The following is a 24,557-nucleotide window of genomic DNA, read 5'->3' as shown; positions in this document are numbered from 1 at the left end:
TGAAGTTTACGTAGCACATTTTTCTATGAGGTGGAGCCTCTGTTTAGAATGCAACATGAATAAACTACAGGCCAGCCTTCAACTTTGTCCCCAGACACGGAAACTTCCAGAGCTTAGTTATGCACACGCTCTTCCACTTGGCATTCGTTGAAAATAGCACGTGAAGCAGGGTAGTGAGTATGCGTGTTCTACGTCGTCAGACCTGGCTTTCCTCCGAACCAGGTCCCAGCATCCAGCAACTGCCTGGAGGTCTGAGCTCCCACCTCTGGTGGACCACTCTCCCTGGAGGACGGGGAAATACTTTCTCAGGAGATCCCCGAGTGGCTTCTTGGTTCTATCAGCCACTGCCCCTGCCCCGCTCAGATCGGCCTTGGAGGTCTCAAAGCAAACACCATTCTTGATGATCACGTGACTCTACCTCTCAACCTGACACTATGCAGCGTATAGTCACTATGACCAGAGACACATATATGTTGCTCGTGTCCATTTGCAAACTAAGTGAGGGATTTGTCCTTTGGCCATGAATATAACCATACTATAAAATTGTTTCCATGAAAAAAATAACATTTTCCCAATAATATTTTTTCAACAATGTTATAATGTGGTTGTTATTTATGGCTTACAGAGAACCCCAAGATTAATTTATCTATAGAAAACATCACATTTAATAGCAAACTGCTATAAAAAGTCCCATGAAAGTCAAGAACAGAACAACTTTCTCAGTATCAAAAAATATTACTTTATGTTATGCAGAAGGTCCTTTTTAAAATATTTTATTTAAATTCAACTTGCCAAAAATCAATCAATCAATCAATCAATCAATAAATAAATAAATTCAATTTGCCAACGTAGAGTATAACACCCAGTGCTCATCTCATCATGTTATGTGGAAGATGCTGACTCATGCAATAATTTAAGAAAATGATATAAATATTATAAAGAGAGGACAGTTGGTTTTGGGCAGTGCTAGTAGAGCCTACATTCAGGATAAACCTAAATCAGTGGATTTCCACAAAGGATACAGCATATTAGAAGTATAATATCTATATACACAAAAACTTTCAGGAATACATCTAATAGGAGATAATGCAGGCTTATCTTTTTTTCTTTTTGAGGCTTATCTTAAAAGAATTTCAAAGTTCATGATAGAATATAAAATAATATCCTAATAAATGCGAATACTTAGTACATTTCTAGATGGCGGGAATGAAATTTAAATATACAAATTTTCTACAAATAGAGTTTTAATTTCAATAAAGTCTAAAAATAATTTATATTTTGAATATAAAGTCATAAACATGTTAAAAATTGATCTGGAAGATGAGGGCCTCTGAATAGAAATAAATATTTTTAAGAATGATAAGAAACAAATCTATATGGGATCAAAGCATCTCCAAAATTAGCTTTAATTAAAATAACATGAAGTCGGTGCAAAAACTCTCAGATTGAAAAAAAAAACCAAAAAAACAAAAAAGACAACTCTCAGATTGGTGATGTCACGTAGGGATTCCAGTAACAAACCAGCGCCTGTGCAGGAGCCTAATTTGTCAAAGTTATTCCAGATCCGTGGGGAGGGATGACTTGATTCATAAATGATGTTGGTCCACTTGGATATTTGGACACAATCAATGGAAAACAGTGACAGATGTCACTAGATGCAGATTAAAAGTTCTATGATTTAAGAAGCCAGAGGTAAAGTGTCCGCCTGCAGAAGATAATTGCTCAGCCTAAATGACACGATAAATGACTCTAAATCATATTATCGTACAGATGGATAGAGGGGAACAGCGACACACACGAGACACCGGATCTGTGGGGAGGACACACGCGGGCTAGTCCAGAGGGAGACGAGGTCCGTCGGCACTTTGGGGTGTGTCCCCTCGGACGCGGACCTGGGAAAGGCACATAAAACAGAGGAATTCCTCTCTCCTGCTGGGTTTACCAAAAAATAGGAAGGTCTGTGGGATCACAGAGCTGCCTGTCTGTTCAGCGCTGTGGCTGCACCTTGAGAGGATGCACTCGTTTTGGAGGAAAGAGATAGCAAGTCACAGGACAACGCGGGGTCATGTGCGAGCATTTGCGTGTATGTAGCGATAGGCACGTTCCCAGTATTTTGTAAAACATGACTGAGAACCGTCTTTCTACCACGGAGACCCCAATACTCTCCCGTGCGGAGACTGGCAGGCCGTAGGGAGGGGAAACGGAGACTTTCCATTTTTATCTCTACATTTTTCTGGCCTTAGGTGAATTTTTATCATCATGTTTTATTTTTGTAATTGGAACTCTGATAATGAGAAAAATATGTAAAACTTACCCACCTGGTTAAATAAACAGTGTCAGAAGGATACTAGCTTCTGGACTCATTAAGATTTTGTAAAATCTGAGAATATCGGGATCCCTGGGTGGCGCAGCGGTTTGGCGCCTGCCTTTGGCCCAGGGCGCGATCCTGGAGACCCGGGATCGAATCCCACATCGGGCCCCCGGTGCATGGAGCCTGCTTCTCCCTCTGCCTGTGTCTCTGCCTCTCTCTCTCTCTCTCTGTGACTATCATGAATAAATAAATTAATTAATTAATTAAAAAAAAATCTTAAAAATCTGAGAATATCCTAAATAGTATGCAAAAATACTTAACTTTATTTGTAGAGTTCTTTATTGGCAATAATTGTAACGGGGACACTGAGTGTGATAAGGGTCCATCCCTCCAAGTCCTTAGCTGTTATTCATGCATAACTGAACATCAATCAAAAATATTGATGAAATCACTTAATCCAAAATTTGCAGCAGGTTAATCATAGAAGTGATTTTATTGGGAGAGTTGCCTGACAAGCAAACACATGACTTTACTGGGCGCCGCTGTGCAAGTTTAATATCGTGTTTTTATTTGGGGGCTAAAGCTGAGAATGGAGTTTGGAAGTGGAGCCTAGAGAAGCTGCTCCCTGGTTTCCATCCTCGTGTGGGGTGGCTCGGGCGAGCGGCTGCTACCGCAGGGCCTCTCACGTTCTGCTGACTTTTCCGGCGGAGCTGGGAAGACTGAAAGGCTGCGGGCTCTGATGGTGATCTGAACTCGGTGATCAAGCGCCTGTTCATTATAGGAAAGTACACGACAGCCGTCCAGTTAACCGGGCTGGATCTGGTAAAGAAAACTGACGTAGGCGAGCGAGACCTGCCCTGACCCGGCTGAGACTTGGGGTTCCCACTGGAAGCCGGAGCCTTCTCCAGAGAGAGCGGGGTCCTGGCCTGTACCCCTGACTCAGCGGTGCTCGGACGACTCCCGCCACTTCGCTCATGGGATGGTCCCGTATCTGACCCAGGCCGACAGCCAGGGCCGCCTCCTCCGTCCACGTCTTGCCCTCCTCGTCCTGAGGCAAAGCCAGGCAGGACTTGGCCCCTGAGTGTCCCTGCGCCCTGCACTGCCCCGCGCCCCTGCCCCAGGACCCGGAGACTCTGCACCTGGAATCACGCCAGGCCACTAGCATTATTGACCTTTTAAACACCCGTTTCTCCGGGTACGTGGGTCAGTCGCGGTCAGTCGCGGGCGGCTCCCCACAGCCCTCTGCAGTCTGCCGCAGCCCGTGGGGCTGCCGTGACCCGGTGCCAGGGCTAGGCGTACTTCTCACCGTTCCGGATGATGGCCGTTGAGGTTGGAGGGACCTCATGATGACTTGTCGTGAGACCCATCCTAGGCTGCAGACGACGTGTCGTCTCACGGTGGAAGGGCCAAGGGCGCTGCGCGGGCCCCGTTTAGAAGAGCAGGAATCAGCCCTGAGGAGCTGCTCGCGGCACAGAGGCCCACCTCCCGGCACCATCGCGGGGGGCATCAGGGATGCAGCATGAGTTTTGGGGGGACCCCAACTTTCCAGTCGTGGCCTATGCCTCAACATCCACCTCATCATTCAATACAGTCTCCTCAGATGCATTTGAAGGTCATGGGGACAGGAGTTGAAGGACGTGAGCTGGGAGTCCCGTGATGAGTAGAATAACCCAAAGCGGCCAACCTGCGAAGAGGCGCCTGGGGAGCGGGAAGGAGCCCACAGGCATGACGGCACGTTCCGCACATTCCCGCGGGTCGGTGAAGTAGGGTGAGTGGAAAATGAGCACCATGCTCAGGAGGAAATGATCTGGAGAAAGGACGTGGGGTTAGATGGAGAAGGGCCTCCGGTTCTCTGCAAGGAACTGACATAGGAACGACAGCATGTGTCTGACATTTTCTGTAGAAAATAAAGCACATTAGATTCATGCATTTTGCCTCTTTTATCTTGTCCCAACTTAAAATTCACACACGTTTGAAATTTAACACTTGTAGGGGAATTTGTGACATAAGCTGTTTGCTTTGCTTTGGCTTCGCTGTTTCAGATAATAATGAATTTACGATAAAAGGCTATTAATAAATGTGCAAACATGGGGAGATGTTAGAGTTTGATAGAAGAGTTGTTTTTGCTGCATTTTCAAATCTTAAGCAATCTCTCTCTCTTTTTTTTAAATTAATTAATTTATTTTTTTCTAAAGCAATCTCTTAAACCCCCTGGGTTTTTATTGTGACAAACGAACATCAATAGGATATTTAAACCTTTAAAAATGCGTAGCTAAAAAAAAAAATAAATAAATAAATAAAAATAAATAAATAAAAATAAAATTGCGTAGCTATGGGAATGGAAGAAGAAATACAAATTAATTATAATATTTTATATCACCATGACAAAAAAAAAACAAATTTTATCAGTATCTCTCCCAGCTCCGTAGCATCACTTTATTTTTAGTATTCATGCCTTAGCAAATTCAAGTTTTAAAGAAATCATGTGAACATTCAAGTAAACTGTCGCCTTTATATTTGGTGAAAGACGAGTACGAGGAAAAAAATCCTTGTAAATATTTCATTCAATAAATATCTCGTTGTTGACCCTTTCCACAAGCATACTTTGGAAGACGACTATATTTGCAGCCACACAGTGGAGGAGTTTATCCTCTAGCAGCCTAGAGACCCAAAAGACCGATTTTTACTTATTTTTCAAATCAGCCGGTGAAATAGTGTCTTATTAGGCACAGGAAGAACGCTTGAGAATGGAGAGGGGGCAAAGATCGTAGTTACAGTTTGGAAAGTTGGAAGTCTCGGGAGGCAAATTTCGAGATGCGCCTTGAAGGATGGGGTCGAGAGGAAGGACGAGTCCAGGAGGGTGAGAGGAAGGCCCGGGACTGGGGGCAGGAAGTCAGTTGCTGCGGATGGACGCAAGGTCCCGGCTCGTGCACAGGCCTGCGTGCTAGTCCTGCGGCACGGACCCGATTCCACCGGCGGGATTCAACCCGGGGGCACCACGGCCCACGGGGCCCGGAGCTTCCTGTGAGGAAAAGCCGAGGACCAGGGCAGGGCTTGGAATGCAGGCTGCGCTCACGGAGCAGCTCGCAGCCATCCTCCCCTCTATTGGTAGGGATTTTTTTCCATGTAAAATGTATTTAGGGGAACAAAAGTATCAGTAAATATGGATGCATGAACGAGGGAAGGGATAAAATCAGCGACTCTGCATGACGTGGAGCGTCCATGGATAAACGGAAATAGGATGTGACCCCGTTAGGTTTTTGCGTTAAGTTTAGTAGCGGCTTAAAGCAAACCAGAAAAATGGAGAAAAAGAAAAGACAAACGCCTCGGGCAGGATGCTGCGGGCTCCCACCGTTAACCTGCTCGTGGGAGAGGCAGGAGGACGGGGCCGGAGCGTAAGTCGGGGTGGAGACCCGCAGCTCCGGGACGGAGGCACCTGAGGGCCGGGAGGGCCTCGATGAAGACAGGGCCACCCAGCAGGCCGCGTCCGGCAGGGGCGGGGGGGCAGCGTGACTCACCTGTGCCTTTGAGGTCCGTCAGCGTCAGCGTCGTCGTGGGAGCTGGAGCCCTGGGAACCCCAGAAGGCCTCCAGGAGAGCGCAGCCTCCTGGCCTCGACGCCCCCAGCACTGTCACCCCCGGAACAATACCCACTTCTCCTGCACGCGGGGCTACACGAGTGGCCAATGTGGGAGCCAGGCCTTGGGGCTGCGGAGCTGCCGCCTGCACCTGGAGCATCGCAGGCCCGTGGCCGGGGTCCGGCAGGAGAGGCCGAGGACGGGTGCCAGGGGGACATCGCCTGCGGGGCCTGTGGGCTCAGGCTGCGGTGCGCCCCTGTCCCTGTATGTGTCCTGGGGGCCCACATCCTGGGGGCCCACGTCCTGGGGGCCCATGTCCTGGGGGCTGGGCGAGTGGCCATTGGGCACCCCAGCAGCCGCCCGGACCCCCCTCACCTGCACCACCTGCAAGTTCTGAGAACGGGCCACGACTCCCAGCCCAGGACGGGTCGTGCTCAGGAGCCTCACAGATCACATGCCTCTCCCCAGCCCATAAACTGGGGACAGGGGCCGTGGTCGGGCAGCTCAGCGTTGGGGCCCCGGGAACCGGAGGCCTGGCAGGGCTGCAGCAGGTGCCGCAGGAGGCGGACAAGGACGGGGCCTGGATGGGTGGGTGGCCCCAGGACCGCGGCCCTGCACCTGCCCCTCCTCCACCCAGACGCCTCCCGGTGGTGTCTCTGGCCCTCGGCGCGGAGAAGGCGACATAAACAGTGTAATTCGAGGAGCCGTGACCCTAAGGACAGCAGACCTAAGAGTTTGCCGTGGTTTTGGTAGCCACCCAGAAGGGACCCCACGGGTAGGACACCGACGATTGTCGCTCACGTCACACGCAGGCGTGTCTGCGGCTCCTCAGAGGGGCTCGCTCGTGTCTGTGTGGACGTGGTCAGTGACCCCGGGGGCAGGAAAAGCGAAGTCAGGCCTCCTCCCTTACTGTCTGCCCTCTTCCAGCTCGGGCCAGGGCCCCGGGCCGTGCTTCGCGCGCATCAAACTCCTTTCCCTAAAAATAGGAGAAAAAGCAGCACGCTGTGCGGGTGACGCTGCTCCTCGGGCCGTGAGCCTTGGGGACCTGGCCGAGGTCGCTGCTGGCGGGCGGCCCTGCTCTGGGCAGGTCCCTGCGGGCATCCGGCGCCCCTCCCGGCCGCAAGCGCCCGTCCCAGGCGCGCCCCAACCCCATGCAGCTCGGAGGCATCCTATTGTTTCTCTGTTTCTTGGCCTCGGCGGCGTGCCTCACCCTCCAGCATCACGTGCAGTCTGCTCTTCTCACGACTGGGGGCACGTGGCCTCTTCAGCCGGAACGGCGACTCCGCGAGGACGAGGAGCTTGGTCTGTCCGCGCGTCATGTCCAGCGCCGAGGGCAGCGTCCGTCGGATGAGTGAATTCCCGATGTTACAGCAATAGCACCGCCCTCATAATGAGACGTAGAGTCCGGGTAATTTGAAGATGTGAAAAATCTTACGTCGTTAAAATATCCTGGAACTCACTGTTTTGCTGATTTTTTTTTTTTTTTTTTTGGTATGACTCTTCCCGTTCGGTCGGCACAAAGAGATCATCCGTTCCCTAAAACCCCAGATGACTGAGCACGAGGGGAAGTATCTCATCTTTCAACCGAATTAGCCGAGTGTTCTGCAAATATTCCTCACGGAACCGGCTTTCGGGAGACACGGTTCGGGACGTGCGTATTAGTAAGAAAGGTTATTCCAGGTGTGAGCCGCCGAGGGATGCGCTCACCTCGGCCAAGGGGGAAGCGGGGATGCACGTGTGCACACAGGCCGTGCTTCACAGACGACGCAGCCCGTGTGACCTGCGCCCCCCGACGTCTCCACTTCCCGCTCGAGATCCTCTGTGACTTTTCCTCCTACTTCACAGCTGAGTCTCCAAGACACACCGAGCCGGCCAGGCTGCGTTGATGAGGATCGAATCCCTCTGAGGAGCTGCCCGGATCAGCAGCTGCAAAACATGCAAACCTGCCTCGCTTCTGACGCCGCAACCGTGTTAAGTCAGTGTCGTCTACACCGACAGCTCCAGCAGGACGTGTGTGGGTGGGTGTGCGGAGGGACGGGGCACAGGTTTGTTATATGGAGTTGCCCGGCCTCGTGCTGGAGGCTCTAAGCCCCAGGACCTGCGCTGCACAAGCTGGGAGAGGGGAGCCGACCGGGTAAGATCGAGTCTGAGGGCTGAGGGCCTGGGCCCAGAAAGAGCCCGTGTTTCAGCTCAAGGGTCGTCAGGCAAGGAGAGCTCCAGCTCCTTTGGGGACCGTTCAGCCTTTTTTGTTCGAGTCAAGCCTTCAACTGATTGGGCAAGACCCACCCACCCCGGGGAGAGCCGAGCGCTCGCACAACCTCGTGCAGGGGCGGCCTCACAGAAATGCCTGGGAACCCACGGACCCGTTACGTCGCCACCGACCCCCCTGCCCCAGCTTACCTGGCGTTCCTACCTGACTCGGGGTTATTCCTCTAGGTCTTCTACTGTTTACAACACCTTCCGAGGGCATTGAAATCACAAGTAAAATAAAGTTTCAGCTTCGTTTTAGTCTCATAGACGTGGTTTTTGGTACTCTTTCCGTCCTTGTGCAAAGTTAATGCCCCTTTAAAGGTATTTTATAGTTGTAATGATTATGGAGATCTGATACTAGAGTAATCATTTTCCTTATTATTTTGTTTTTTTTTTTCCTTATTATTTTAAGCCCTTTGTGGAGGTTACATCCACGGGAAGAGCGGGACAGTCCTTTCTCCTGGGTTTCCGGATTTTTACCCCAACTCTCTAAACTGTACGTGGACCATCGAGGTGTCTCATGGAAAAGGTAAGATACGACATGGACTTTACACGTGCAGGAAAACTAACGAGGTGCAGACACGAGAACAGAGCAAATAAGTATCCACACGTGAACAAATGGATAACTAATTTCTTCACATTTATCTGGATTTTGATGTCTTATATTACCTTAGAAGAAAAATGACCCAGAGTGATTGATGCTACTGTAAAAGTAGATTCCGTTTTACTTTCTATCAGGTAACTTGTATTCGTGCAGGTGAACGTATGCTTGGAAAGTAGGTGTGACGGTAAAGAAAAGAGGCACGGGAAATAAAACACAAATACCAGTTAAATCAAAGGGAGTAAGAAATTATCTAGACTTCTTTTTCTATGATGATAAATCTAGGATAACTTTATTAATTAGTTTATTTATTTTTAAATATTTATTTATTCATAGACAGAGAGAGAGAGGCAGAGACCCAGGCAGAGGGAGAAGCAGGCTCCATGCAGGGAGCCTAATGCGGGACTCGATCCCGGGACCCCAGGGTCACGCCCTGGGCTGACGGCAGGTGCTAAACGGCTGAGCCACCCGGGCTGCCTGATAACATTCTTTAAATATTCTATTTATTTATTTGAGAGCGAGAGAGTGTGAGCATAAGCAGGGGGAGGGAGAGGGAGAAGCAGGCTCCCCGCTGAGCAAGGACCCCGATGCGGGACTCACCCCCAGGACCGGGATCATGACCTGAGCCCAAGGCAGACGCTCAACCCACTGAGCCACCCGGGCGCCCCCGGGGTAACATCCTGTCCTTGTGCTGTGTTCTAACTCTACTCAGTATTATTGTACATAATAAATCATTGATCTTCATAAAATCCACTGATGACTGGCAGAGATTTCATTATCTTCATTTTACAGATAAATATACTGAAGGCCAGGAAAATTTGTGATTTGTGTATGAAATGTAGTTATAAATCCTGAATTTAGGACTGTACCCCGGTCTCCCCTGTAGGACCAATCTTGTCATTTTTAAGGAGATCGTATGAAATATTAATTGCACAGATACCAGGGAGACATTGTCTTTACACTTTAAATTTGAATACAACTTGGTATTAAATTGACATATTTGATTTTATAGCCTGTATTACGTCATGCTGACATGTATTTTGATTGCATGTTAAGAGTTTCCTTGGGGGAAAAAAAAAGAGGCGCCCGGGTGGCTCAGTGTTTGAGCGTCTGCCTGAAGCCCAGGGCGTGACCCCGGGGTCCCGGGATCGAGTCCCGCATCGGGCTCCCTGCGTGGAGCCTGCTTCTCCCTCTGCCTGGGTCTCAGCCTCTCTCTCTGTGTCTCTCATGAATAAATAAATAAAATCTTTTAAAAAAATTAAAAAAAAAAGAATTTCCTTAGGGTGCCTGGGTGGCTCAGTCAGTTAAGCATCTCACTCTCGATTCTGGGTCAGGTCAGGATCTCAGGGTGTTGGGATCGAGCCCCACGTCAGGCTCCGTGCTGGGTGTGGAGTCTGTTGAAGACTCTCTCTCTCCTCTTAAAAAAATTAAAAAAAAAAGAAAAGAATTTCCTTGAAGGAAATTGAGAATAAGCAGGAAACAAATTGTGAGTGACCAAGAAATTGTCATCATAAAAACTAGTATTTTTATGTAAAAGGAGCTGTCTGTAGGCATTTTACTGCTTTTGCTCTGGAATCCAGGAATCCATTAGTAGTCGGTGTGGTTTATGTGTAAGGGGAACGTAAAACCAGGATTTCCAAGAATTCTTCCCTCGGCTGTACACGTTTATATGCCAGAGCTCCAAAGTAAGGTTTCGTCCAGGACACGCGTCAAATGGAAATGCAAACCTCACGCAGCCCTTTATTCCTCTCGGGCGAATGCCTTCCCAGCGACCTTCCCGGGACACGTCCTCGCGTGTCCGTGTCTGACGCGGTTCCCCACGCGGTTCCCGCACCCCCGTGTCTAGCCTCCGCCTGCACCCGCACGCTCGTGCACTTTGACCCCTCTGACTACTCCTATTTCTTTCCACTACTTATACCCTTTCCTTTCTAGATACACTCTTTCTATTCATTCTCTGCATCTTCCTTTGAAACTTCAAAGTGAAGTTTGCAGATAACGATCACATTTTGATTCAAGAGTCCGGGGTCTCTAAGCCCGGGAGACACCCTCCCCCCCATCCACCCGCCCCCGCCGTTGCCTGACGTCTGCCCACCCTCGTGCCCCCCAGGAGTTCAGATGACCTTTCACACCTTCCACCTCGAGAGCTCCCACGACTACCTGCTGATCACGGAGGACGGCAGCTTCACGGAGCCCGTGGCCAGGCTCACCGGCTCGGTCCTGCCGCACACCATCAAGGCGGGCTTGTTCGGGAACTTCACGGCCCAGCTTCGGTTCATATCGGACTTTTCCATCTCCTACGAGGGCTTCAACATCACCTTTTCAGGTACGTCGCGCCCTCCTGTCGCTGGTCTCCGGGGGCAGGGGTGGGACCGTGTGCGTGAGCGTGGGGGCGGGCGTGTGCGCGTGTGCACGTGTGTGGTTACAGGTGAGTGCCCGAGCCGGGCAGGCCCTGGCCAACCTGGAAGAAGGACGCGAGGACATCGTCGATAACGTATCACCACGTTCTCCCGAAAAGCCCTTTGCGCTCGCTTCTCATCAAGCCCTTCAAAACCTCCGGGCGAAGGGGCCTCCCCAGAAGACAGGGCCAGGATAAGCCGCCATCTGAGCGTCCGGGCCCTGCCCTCCAGCCGAGGCCGGCTCGCCTCGAGGACCACATGCTCAGTGAGCAAAACTAGAGGACGGTGGGCACGCGCCTGAGGGTGAGCGTCCGTTTGCTTTATTTAATGCTTCGCACACAGGCGAAGCCGCCCCGCAAGCCCTGTCACGTGTTTGCTGATGATCTGCACCCAGTCCTCGCCCAGGGTCCCTGCTGCCTCACGCGGACGGCGTCCTAGGGATGGGGCCGTGTCCTGAGAGACAAGCGGGGTCCCATGCGCTGAACAACAGGGCGAGCCCGCCATCGGCTTGATGGCATGAGCCGCGGTCGGCGAGGAGCTGCTGGGCGGGCCGGAGCCAACGCACATGCGGCCCCGCGCCCCAGCGGGCCTCCTGTCTGCGGCTCCAGCTGCGGCTCTGCGGCTGCAAGCAGCTGCATCAGTGCACCTTCGTGCTTAGGAAGCCTGGGGACGGCGACTGTCCTTCCTCCTCCTCTAAGCCCGGAGCTGATGCTGCTCCCTAAGGTCGTCCCGAGCCCCACCGTCGCCCGTGATGTCTCCTACTTCGAAGCTCCCGTCAATTCCCTAAGAACTTTTGATGCCACTTCCAAGATGCTTCGTCACCATGCAGGACTCTAACTAGTCTCGTGTCGTGATGCTAAAACCCAAGGCCAAAGGGCTTCTCTGCCTCCCACCCTTACGTCAGCGGCAGGTGCGTTCCCGTGTCGTTACGTAGTAGGGGACGGTGAGCTGATCACTCCTCACTATGGCAGGACCGTTCCCAAAGTGGGCACCGAAATGCGGTCTTATAGGGAAAGATTTCCCGGGGATTTTAAGACGCTCCGACCTATTTCACACTCCCCGTAATTAGGCCCGATCGCCGTTTATCTGTATCCGACTTTGTTGATCTTTCCTGGCATTTCACTGCATTAGCGGAGCTCTTGGGACGAGCCCAGGCAGCTCGATTTCTTGGAAATCTGCCATAATCAGGCGTAATCGTGAACCGTGCGGCGGAGACCTGAATGCTCCTTACACTCGGGTCCAGCTCCCCAGGTTCTTCCCTGGCGGGTCTGGGCTGCAGCCACCCCGAGGCAGTCGCCCCCTCTGTTCCCACTTTGGTCAAGATCCACGATGCACGTGCGCGGCCCCTTCCCCGGACACCTCTCGGGACCCGGCGGCGCTGCCACCAGCGTCCAATGCTCCGGCTCGGAGCTGACGAGGAGCCCGCGCACCACCCGGGGTCAGAAAGCCGCGCTAGGGCCGACGCCTCCTCCTCGCACAAACTCCCTAAACAAGCAAGCGAGCGGAACAGCAGCAGGAAACACAGAAGCCGCCTCTCCGGGGCTTTGCAGCCCCTTGGATCAGTCACTACATGTTTTAAAACCTCGGGGCTCCGGGGTGAAGCGTCCCAGTCTCCACCTCAGCTCCAGGCTCCGTCTGAGGGTCCGGAGCTCAAGGGCCGTGTTGGGCTCCTCGCTGGACGTGCAGCCGACCTGCACAAATCACAGCGACAAAAACCCTTTAAACGTTAAAAGGCAATGAGGTGCCCGGGTTTGAACGTGTGGGACAATTTGTTTGCACGCAGCAGGTGGAGGAGGATCTGTAAGGCCGCTGAGGAGCCACGTGGCCCAGCCGCCGTCCACGCGGGCGTCCCCAGCCCCGGGATTGCAGAGCCAGGACCTCAGTAAACGTGCTCCTGAGATGTGCTGAGCAAGAGTTTCATTTGCAAGGATTTTGCCTTGAAACCCGGCTGCCAACAATCGCCAGCGCCCCCCCCCCCCCATACAAGGGAGTTTATTCTTTTAAGTGTCCAAATAAGTGGCGAATTTATTATGCAGATGAAGCTGACTCCCTCCTGGGGACTCCTGGGATGTGAGCACCGACTCCGAGGGCTTTCACCTCGGCCTCTTCTCCTGGCCTGGCTTACCTCCGTCGCTTCCACTAGGGTCTGGTGAAGCGGCATTTGCCACCGTGTGTCCCAGTGGCACCTCTGCCGATGCTCAGGGGACCTCGGGGGCCGTGTGGGGAGGTGCCGCAGGTGCACCCCGGGTGCACGTGGGGCCCCGCTCCGCCCCAGGGACCAGCTGCCAGGGCCTCGTGGCACACGCTCGGTTCGCCCAGGGCCCCCTTCCTTTACCTTTAGCAGCAAAACAGTTCCACACTGTTGGAGTTAGAGCCGTGAAACGCGTCATCTTATTTTAAGGTCGTGCATCTTATTATATATATAATATATATTAATATTATTAATATCATTAATGATATCAATATTATATATTGAATTATTTAACATAATTATATGTATTTATTATTATTTATTATATTGTATTATTTAATTATATTAAACTATAATTACAAATTATGCTACAAAATAATAGAATCCCTGCCATTCATCATGAGACAGCTTATAATACAAGGAAAAACGATCCACAGAACGGTTATGGAGGACTTTGAAATATATATGTGTATTTTTTTTTCTAATAACTGCCATTTTTTTTTAAATTCTTGTGAAATAGTATTTGAGTATTTACCCACTCCCGCCAATTTACTCTGTCTCTCCGTGTCTCAGAGTACGACCTGGAGCCCTGTGATGACCCTGGCGTCCCTGCCTTCAGCCGCAGAATCGGTTTCCACTTCGGAGTCGGGGACTCTCTGACTTTCTCCTGCTTCCCGGGGTATCGCTTAGAAGGTGCAAGCAAGCTTACGTGCCTGGGTGGGGGCCGTCGTGTGTGGAGTGCACCTCTGCCAAGGTGTGTGGGTAGGTGGTCACACGCTTTCATTTCATTCATCCAGCGGGGAGAGGGGTGGCGCGGCCAGTGCGAGGGCGGCGGGCACCCGGCCTGGGAGTGGGTCCCCAGCCCTTGAGCGCGGCGCCTCCTCCGGCCTCGAGCCCCGGCGGGGCCGCCCCGCAGCATGCGCCCGGCGTGTTTGGGAAGGACACATACATACACATAAAACGGCAGCTCGCCTGGGACGGAGGGAACGTGAAAGCCGGGAGCGGGCTGCTAACGTTAGCACAAGCGCGGGCCGTTGCGTGGCTGAGAAGCAGTGAGCGTGCCCCGGTGTGACAAGGGGGGGCCCTGTCGGCCGTCACTCAGGTCGGGGACCCGGTGGCTGCGGCCCGTGGGGAGGCCGGTGCTCGGCGGGGAATCCCAGGGGTCGTCACCCTGGGGACAACCAGGAATCCCCAGTGGGGACCGAGCGGCGGGTGGGCCGAGGGCGAAGGCACCTGTGCAGCCCGGGGTCACCGCCCCGACACCTGCACCTGCCGCTCGGCCACGCTGCTTAGCAGGTGAACCGGCGGCAGAAGGTGCCTGACTGGCCCGGACTGCTGGGGGCCGGGGGGGCTCCCATGGCATCCGCAGGTGCCGCGCCAGGTCGTGCAAATGGTCCTAGGACCCGGACAACGGCCGCGTGGCTCCCTGAGGAAAACCCCGTCATCCCCCCATGCACCTCTTCTCCCGTGAGCATGGCCAGGCGGGCAGAGGGTCCACTGCACGTGTCCCCCCGTGTTCCCGCCGGAGTCCCCCACCCGCGCCTTCTTTGAAAAACAGAATGAGGGATCCCTGGGTGGCGCAGCGGTTTGGCGCCTGCCTTTGGCCCAGGGCGCGATCCTGGAGACCCGGGATCGAATCCCACGTCGGGCTCCCAGTGCATGGAGCCTGCTTCTCCCTCTGCCTGTGTCTCTGCCTCATTCTCTCTCTCTCTCTCTGTGACTATCACAAATAAATAAAAAAAAATTAAAAAAAATATAAAAAAAAAAAAAAGAAAGTAAAACAGAATGACACGGCCCCAAGCAGATCCGATCAGCTTCGCCTCTCACCGGGGCGCAGGCCTGGTGGCGTCTGCCGTCTGGCTTTCCCCTGAACCCGTGCCTCTCACTTGGGGGGTGATTAGGATGGGGACCCCCTTGGTGCAGGCTCACTGCAGAGAAAGAGGAGCCGTGTGTGCTGCGCGGGCCTGGAGCCCGCGGTCCCCAAGTCAGCGATGACCCCGAGGCACTTTAAGGGCTGGGAGGAGGTCCCGAGCCAGGGAAGCCAAGGCTTTGTGGCCCACGGACTGCAACGCTACACCCCTGCGAGCCTGCGGAACAGGGGTGCGCTGTCCTCACCCCGTTCCTCGGTGACCCGAGCTCTTACACGGCTGCCCAGGATACGGAAGAAGAACCCACGTTAGTGTCCGCGGAGCCCTGCGCCGCCCTGAGCCCGCAGGTGCCGACTCCACTGATTCCCAGGAACCAATGAGCTGAGCGGCGTCGCCGTCACATGCGCCGTGCAGACGAGGACACCTGCAGACGTCACCGTGACAGGTGCAGGTCCCGCGAGGGCGCCGGGCCAAGCCCTTCCACGTGCGGCCTCTGTTCTCAGCCCCGAGTTTCCCGCATTTCCTTCCAGCCCGTCTGACCGCAAAGAGCCCTGCGCGGAGGTGCTAGTCACGGTGGCATTTCCCCCGCGGGCGCCACCCGTGCGTGGTCCTTTCCTCGCGGGCTCCGTGGGGGATGGGCTGTGGGTGTGGAGATGCTGGGATCCTGCCGGGTCCTGGGGTCCGGATCCCCCACCCACGACGTGCACCCAGCCCGGGAGCTCCTGGGTCCTACACGGAGCCCAGAGGGATCGGGGCCCCACAGGCCCCACAACGGCCCCTCCTAGGGGACCCCCAGGTGCCCCGTAACATGCGGCAGGGCCTGAGCCCCATTACCTTGGGGGACCCTGTGGATCCCTGCACGACCCTCCGGTCCTGAGGCACGGACCAGGAAGCCTGCGCCCAAGGTCACCATCGGGCCCACCCTCGGGTGTCTGCCCATCCTGCTCCCTCACCTGCCACAGGTCAGGCTCTCAGGTCAGGCTGTCTCTGCCCTGTGACCTCTCACCTGAGAGCTGTCCCTTCCCCGTCACCCTCTCACCTGTCAGCTGACCCCACCCCGTCACCCTCTCACCTGGGATCTGTCCCTGCCCCATCACCCTCTCACCTGTCAGCTGTCCCTTCCCTGTCACCCTCTCACCTGTCAGCTGTCCCTTCCCTGTCACCCTCTCACCTGTCAGATGTCCCTTCCCCGTCACCCTCTCACCTGTCAGCTGACCCCTCCCCGTCACCCTCTCACCTGTCAGCTGTCCCTTCCCCGTCACCCTCTCACCTGGGAGCTGTCCCTTCCCCGTCACCCTCTCACCTGTCAGCCCCCACCCCATCACCCTCTCACCTGGGAGCTGTCTCCCCCATCACCCACCGGACCCTCTGTCGTGACAGCTCTACTCCATTAATGTTCCTCCATGTTCTGGGCTCCCATGAGGCTGACCCTGTTTGCACTGGGGCCACCTGAGCCCCGAAATCTAGCTCTTTGCTTATCCGATAGGTGCTGGTCAAACAAAGATTACTTCCCTCTGAAGCTTCTCTCTCGATCTTAACACTTTGATTCTGTGCCTGCATTTCTTCGTTTAAAATGACAAAATTAAGAGTGACCGATCCACAGCCTAAAAGTTGCAAATCCATTCCAGACATCACAGGTGACTTTGGAAGAATTTCAGCTGAATTACGAGCATGTGGTTTTGGTTTTCCCTAATAAACGTCTCATCTGAAATACAATTTCTAGTGAACACTGAAATTAAGAGCTACTTTTCTCTTCGTCAATTCACTCGAAAATTAAAGAGAAATGATCTTCCTGTTTGTATGTATTATTTTTAGGGCTATTTCCAATTATTTACTTTGGGTCCTGGAAATAATATCATCATGCACTCTGTAGTGTGTAACGGGATGTGCACGCCTTCAGTGCCACATTTTGCATTACATTATATGTGTATCATTCAATTTATTAATTTTTTTTACAAGTTAAAAAGATGCCCAACTGGTTTACGTAAAAATGGAGGTTTGTAGGCGATTCGAGTAAACATAAACCGGGACAGACTCAGGTGAGGTTTGATCAAGGACTTGACTTTGTAACCGAGGCCCTGTCATCTGTCAGCCCGGGTGCTGCCTTTATCCGCAGGCTCCGTGTCCTTGGGTCGCCCTGGGCAGCTCCCTGCTCTCCCAGGAGGCGTCCTCGGGGCAGGCTCTCATGGCAGCAGACAGTCCTGCAACGCCAGCATCTTGCAGCCCAGAGAAACGGCTTTCCCAGGAGCGTCTGTGCAATACCTGGTTGCCTCTGATCGTCCCACACGCGTCACCTGCCTATTCCCGTCCAATCCCTAGCAAGGACGTTTCTCATTGTCTTAGGATATTTAGGGGCCCATCTACATAGGTGTCGAATAATGAGGAAAATTATGTATTTTATGATTTTTGAGATATTTTGTGACATCTTGTTGGGGAAAAAAAAAACGGGCAGGGGAAAGGAGACATGAGTCAAATGAGTAGCCACTAGAATTATCTAATCTAATATTGCATTGATGAGCACAGATTTTTGAACAGAAAACTCTCCCAGGCACAGTGTGCTAAGCCTCTAGTTGTACCTCAGATTAATTACCAGATAGTATCTGCTGAGAGAATTTTTAAAAAATCAAAGAAAGCAAGAGTTATCTTGTTGTTGAATTTTTGCATTAATTCTATTTGTTGGACAAAATATAGTGTCCTTGGACAGAATACAATGAGGGAAAAGTCAACGGGGACACCTGGGGGGCTCAGCAGTTGAGCACCTGCCTTTGACTCAGGTCGTGACCCTGGGGTCCCTGATGAGTCCCACATCAGGTTCCCCGCAGGGAGCCTACTTCCCCCTCTGCCTGAGTCTCTGCCTCTCCCTCTGTGTCTCTTGTGAAAAAAATAAATAAAATATTTTTTTTAAAGTCAACAGTATTAGCCACAATTGAAAAATGGATCAAAAATATTTCAGAGAGGCATAGTACCACATTATAGCTTCTTGTATTTTGATGAACTTAAATTTCAATCTTTTGACCAATCCTATCTGAACATTGTTTTCCTAGGCCAAGCCGTCCATTGATTCTATTTATTTCTATAAGTCTTGGCTTAAAATTTTAAAGCGAAGTTAAAAACTGAATCTAGTCTTAAAAGTTTGCTCAATAATAGCATTAAATTAAGGAAATAGAGGTTCGTAGGATAATAGACTAAAAAGAGGATCAGCACTTTATGCAATTCTGATATATTCTTTGTGAGTAAAAATAAGACGACGCATTTTAAATAATATAGGCTCTCTCTATACACATATAGAACAGAGTCCGCACATCTACAGGCTGCACAAACTGTGTGGACTGCATACACAGGGTCGTACACACACGGATGTATACTGAGGCCATTTTCTGATTTGCTTTTGTTTTAGGAACCGAAATATTCTTGGTTTGCTGTAGAAAGGAAGTCGGTTTTCTGTCTCCCTTTTGTAGTCGAGCTACTTCCGATATCCGTGGTCCTCAAAGCAAATACGCATGCGCTCATTAACGTGACATAATCAACGCAGGGTTTCAGATGTTCTCAAGGCCCCACTGCAATTTCCACAGCTCTTGAGTACCCCCCAGCAAGCACCTTCACATGCCGCCCCTTGGTTAGGAGGCCCCGTAGCCTGAGCCACCGTGCACCCTCAGTCCGCCTTAGAGGACACCTGTCACCAAGGGAACCCGAGTCCAGCCTAGGATGCGTACCTGCCCTCGGGGTGCAGCCCCCTGAGCCACTGGGGGCACAGTACCTGCCAGCCCCCCATTCGGGGAGTTGGGTAGGGTAGCCTGAGCCGCATAGGGTTGGCTTCCCAGGTACATCCTTTTGACAGAAGAATTTATGGTGGATCAATTGTCTCCTTTCTTATGCTAATTTAATTTTAATTAGTTCATTTCCATGACGATACCCTAAATGACAATCCGATTTTAATTACATTTTCAGAAGGTTCTTCACAAAAAGAATAAATGATTCATCTTAAGGAAAATTATATCCATTCATCTTAAAGTAATTTTAAATGGATTATTGAAAGAACTTAAACCCGATACATTTAATTGCTCTGGTAATGGAGATTTATCACAGATATTTTCAGTCAAGTTCAAAGAAGTTTTTGGAATTCCGACGACTTAAATTTCGTAGTTTTTGAATGCTGGCTTTTACTGTTCGTGTCTGATTTTCTTTAATTAATTCCCATGGGATGATGTCTTGGCGGGGGTGGGGGGGTGCGGTTTAGTGGCAAGAGTGTCACTACGTTTTAGTTGCTCTGCCATTACTTACTTGGAATTTCCAGGAATTCTAGAACTTGCTGTACAAATCCACCTTCACGCTATTGCACCCTGTTTTCTTTTAGAATCTCCAAGATTCAAAAATAAATAAATAAAAAGAATCATTGCTTTCTCTTAGGCCATTTCCTCTTCTGCAAACACCCTTTGTCAGGACACCTGCGTGCTCCAGACCCTCAGGGACCTCACACCTTGGCCCAGTGAAGCCCCCACCTTCCCCGCCTTTGGCCAAGTCTGTTCGCAGCCCAATTCCCCGCAGTGCTCTCCGCTGACCCCGTAACAGCCTGTGGGCCCCACACCCAGAGTGTCCGCGTCCCCTAACCGTGTCTCTCACCAGACCTTGCTGTTGCCAACGCAGCTACGGCACCGAGCCTAGTGGCGGACCCAGGCTCTCCAGATAGAGCGGCACATCACGTCCCACCTTCCTGATGTCATATTTTCGTGTTGGTCTTGACACAAAGTCAGAAAACAACAGCAAGAACGACACGTGTTCCCTGCAGTAGTGTCAGCCCAAACGTACAGGACCGTTTAAACTTGAGGAAAGATGTGAAAGTCATGATTTGAAGAGGAAAAGAAAATAATTTCGTGATAATCAGCTTCAAAGTCTTTGAAGACTATAAAGTAACACAAATCCATAGAAAATAGTGCGTAGTAGGCAAACATACAAGGTAAAACATTGTATTGAAGTAGATTTCTTAAAAATATTGATACCAATTTTGTATACTTTACTGGCAATTCCATACTTTTGGAGAAAACTTCATATGCAAGGCCGTCTTTAAGTGCTGCACCAAACTACTCCGGAAAAATGAAAGCCTGTCCTTGCACATGTGACGAATCTGCCGTGTTTCTTTAGACTGAGTGTTAGGGATATATTAAATAAATGAATTTTTGTTGGATATTTAGTTAGGGGTTTTACTTGCGTCTCGGGGTGGGAAGCGGTTGTTCTGACACGAGTGCGATTTTATTTGGAAGGGGTGTGGATGAAGTGACATGCAGGAGTGAGGTGGTCGGTCGCGTCCGTGTCATCTTGCTGGAAGCTGAAGCAATGAACTTGCTTGTCTACAAAGCGTTACCGGTTACAAAAGGCCAAGCAATTGCTCGCATTTATTATTTCCAAACAGTCACTTCACGAGCACCACTTACATATCTGCCTTAAAGCAAAATCCCAAGATCCAGATCCTGATAAAAAGATGTGTAACAGGGCACCTGAGTGGCTCAGTTGGTTGAGTGTCTGACTCTTGATCTCAGGGTCCTGAGTTTGAGCCCCACCCTGGGCTCCATGCTGGGCGTGGAGCTCCCTTAAAGATTGGTAAAATTGCATCTTTAGGTTTAAGAGTATTTTTTTTTCCTTCTCGTGTATCCAAACATCCAAATCTTCATTCTAGTCCTCCCATTATGAGAAATAAGTATATGGTTAATGTCTTACATGCTAATATGAAAACAAATATCTCCACATAATTGATGACCCCGTTCCAAGTAAAAGTCCTTACAAGTATTTTTCCATCTATAAGCGCAAACCCATACTATCTTGGGTTCATCGTTGTTCATAATTAATAATACTACGGATTATTAACCACGATATGTTTTCATCAGTAGTGAGGATGAGCAAAGGGCACAGGTCCACTCCTGAGTATGGAGGGCTCAGATCAGATCAGTAATTGCTCTGTACTAGCTGCGTGACCGTGGTGGAAGCACGTGGTTTCCAGACTATTCTGTTTCAGTTTCCTCGCCTGTAAAACGCGGCCGATGAACCTATTCGACAAGGTTACCGTGAGGATTGCATGAGGCCCCGTGTGTGAAGAGCTCACCACAGCGTATGGGACACGATATGATGGCCACAGTTCAGGCATCAGCCTTGTCAGGATAGATTGTCACCTTCGAGCGATGATGCCTGTAACTGAGTCTGGATGATTCTGTGTGTGGCAAATCCGTGGAGGGGAAGAAAAGAGTAGAAACGTAGTGACATGAAGACCAAAGAGAGGAATTCCAACCTCCGTGAGGACAAGAGAAGGCGAGCCGCTCCCCACAGGTGCAGAGCCCCACACAGAGGGTGCCCGGGGATGCCGGAGCATCCCTGCCCTTGGGAAGGGGGAGGTGAAAGCCAGCGGAGCTCATCCCCGTGGCCTGGCTCTCCTCGTGGAGCCCCCCGGACGCACCCTGCAGCTTCTCCGGCGTCTCTCCATGGATTCCTGACAATGCCAAAGCTTTTACTACACGCGTTGGGTTCAAGGCTCACCACTGTGTTCAATTAATTGCCCTTATGCCTTCCAACCCTCCCTCCGTCCTCCTGACCTCCTTCAGTCAGGAAGGAAGACCACGGCCTCTCCTGATGACCAGATGGTGACCAGACGGGGGCCGGGACCCTCATTAACCCCTTCACCTCCAGCCCACCTCTCGGGAGGTTTGACTCAGGACCGCCTGCATTTACGGTGGACGTGCAAGGCACATAGTCACCTAACGGACGTGATATATTCGGATGTAGGATAAACCCAAATACACACAACCACTCATCATAGCCATATAAATAATTCCTCAAATGTTTTCTTAGGCTAAACATAATCTATTTGCCACTATCTCAGTATTTTTTACATCTTCCACTGCAAGGCTTTTTTTTTTTTTAAACTTAAAAAGTAATAGATAAAAGGACTTAAATTTGATTTTTGCATGGTTCATTTTATTGATCACCGTCAAATTCAATTTTAAGTTAAAATTCCTGATATTTGTGACTAGGTTTTATATTCCAATTATTATCATAATTCACTTGAGCTTCTTTTTTAAATTGGTTTTAAGTCTGAAATCTTGAACCAGTTTGAACTCCACCCCCCCCATCCCATCCACACAATAACCAAGGGGGGAGGATCCTCTACTTTGCTGTTTTGATGTTCCTTCCGCTTATTTTGTTTTTTCTGTTAGAAAAAAAATCCTATTCCTTTAAGAAAGAAATAAAAAAGGCAAAAAATATACAAGGCCCATGGATTATTACCATTTCCCAAGGGGATCGCTTACCTAAAACGCTTGTTGAGTTTAGCATGTAAAGTCATGCGTCCTCAGGGCGCCTGGGTGGCTCAGTAGGTAAAGCGTTTCACTCTTGATCTTGGCTCTGGTCTTGATCTCACAGTTGTGAGCTCAAGCCCCGTATTGCTCTCCACACGGGGCATGGAGCCTGCTTACAGAACACGAAACACAAAAAAACAAGACTGTCTGCTGTTCAAAGACATCCAGCTGCTCCCAGACATCCAGCATGGGAGATCCATCCCTTGCCTTTCTCCCCATAATTTATTCTTCTCTTAAAAAATGTTTTAAAAGACTATGGTAATCAAACACATATATCATCACATATATAAATATAAATGATATAAATATGTCTATAGTTCAAAAAAAATATGAAAGCCCATTGGCATTTTGTCGGGTCACCCGCTCGCTGCGCTTGTTTCTCGGCACTTCCTCCCCACTGCCCAGCAAGCCTGCCTTCCCGTCTTCACCTGTGGAGAGACAAGGGGTAGGTGAGCCCAGATCCTCCCGTGTCTTCCTCCCTGATTTCCTCCCAGCCCTTCTATGTGGGGACCATCGTGACATCCAAGTGCACAAACCAGCACGACCTGATCTTAAAACTCTCTAGCACTTTCCTTCCAGCGAGTAGGCAAGGGAATCACGGCTGGAGGTGCAGCTGATTTTATTCATTGTTGGAGGAGAATGGACACGTCAGAGAAAATCAGTCATGAAAATGCACGTGTGCAGATGCCTGCCACGGTACAGAACACCCACAAAATTAACGTGAGCCCCTCTCGCTCCCCTCCTCACCCCCCTACGTGTGTGCACCTCACGGACTCCACTTCCCGGCGTGCCCATACTCATACTCATTTTGTTGAATTTCTACAAATCACGCACTTGGCACATAATGTGGCCAATAAATTATTTGGTGCAGAGTCCCATGGAGTTCTTCTGCCTCATGCACATGCACACACACATGCACACGGTGTCTCTAGCCTTTGATGACCACTTGGGACTGATTGGATTTCAAGGCTGGGGTCTTTCAGCTGAAGCGTTCACCTTGCAGGTGAGCTGGGAGGTTGAGTGACTTGCTCTGAGTTGACAATGTAGACAGCAGTATTTTTATTTTTTACCGTGATTAAAGGTGTTTTCATGCAAATTCAGATCCAGCCATGAATGACCGGCTGCTTTCCTGGGGGAAGGTGGGAAGGAGCTGACACTCCCCTCCACCGAGTGCTCCTTGGCCCTGAGACCTAATGCAGGCAGGCCCAGGGCCCTGAGGCAGGACGGCTGCAGAGGGCAGCTCCCTTTAGGTCCCCTTTCCACGCGTCGGGTTGATGCCACAAAGTAGGAGTTGAAGGAAATTCCCTCATCACCCTGGAGTTGGTGGGGATGTTTCACAAGGTAGAAATGAGGTGAGGGGAGGGAAGCGCGTAACTGCCAACGAGCTCCGGGGCGCAGCGGTTTTATTCAAGATCTCTGTGGGACAGCACGCTGCTTCCATGGAGTAAGAGGTGTTCTATGAAAATAAACAAGAAATCTTGAAAACGGGTGAGTGGAGGATATGTCCCGATCAGTTGGTAAACAGTAAAAAAGAAAAAAAAATTAAAAAAAATTAAACAAAAGAATCACGAATCTATAAAAGCAATATATTAATTAAAAACATACATTGAGGGAGGAAAGGGGTGTCACGATTATAGGGGTTTTATGTATTAAGATCAGTAATTCCATTTTTGAATTCTCTCTTTTTTAATGTCCTGTTTATTTTAGCTGAATGTGGAGCAAGTGTCAAAGGAAATGAAGGAACATTGCTGTCTCCAAATTTCCCATCAAATTATGACAATAACCATGAGTGTATCTATAAAATAGAAACGGAAGCTGGCAAGGGGATCCACCTCAGGGCGCGAAGCTTCCAGCTGTTTGAAGGAGACGTCCTAAAGGTAAAAAATATTCTTGAATGTGACGCCGTCTCTTCTTCTCAAGGAACCCATTAAACACCTGCCCAGCTATACACACAGAGACGTGTACGCATGTTCATGCATCTTTGGACAGACCGAGTTTCTCCAGTTTGTCCAGTTGGTGTGTGA

At 50.6% G+C, this 24,557-nt stretch overlaps 1 protein-coding gene across 2 annotated transcripts in view; it reads left to right on the top strand.

The window, feature by feature from the left end:
• Positions 1 to 24,557, top strand: part of CSMD1 (CUB and Sushi multiple domains 1) — a 1,870,054-nt gene that overhangs the window by 1,525,296 nt on the left and 320,201 nt on the right. For both annotated transcript variants that reach the window (XM_077848529.1, XM_077848528.1), the window contains exons 19-22: positions 8,550 to 8,666; positions 10,846 to 11,061; positions 13,899 to 14,087; positions 24,241 to 24,410. In XM_077848529.1, the coding sequence (XP_077704655.1) occupies positions 8,550 to 8,666; positions 10,846 to 11,061; positions 13,899 to 14,087; positions 24,241 to 24,410 (692 nt within the window). The remainder of the gene's footprint in view (positions 1 to 8,549; positions 8,667 to 10,845; positions 11,062 to 13,898; positions 14,088 to 24,240; positions 24,411 to 24,557) is intronic.

This window comes from Canis aureus, chromosome 15 (genome assembly GCF_053574225.1).
Source record: "Canis aureus isolate CA01 chromosome 15, VMU_Caureus_v.1.0, whole genome shotgun sequence".
Lineage (NCBI taxonomy): Eukaryota > Metazoa > Chordata > Mammalia > Carnivora > Canidae > Canis > Canis aureus.
The sequence above is the reverse complement of the archived record's forward strand: the minus strand, read 5'-3'. Positions and strand labels throughout refer to the sequence as shown.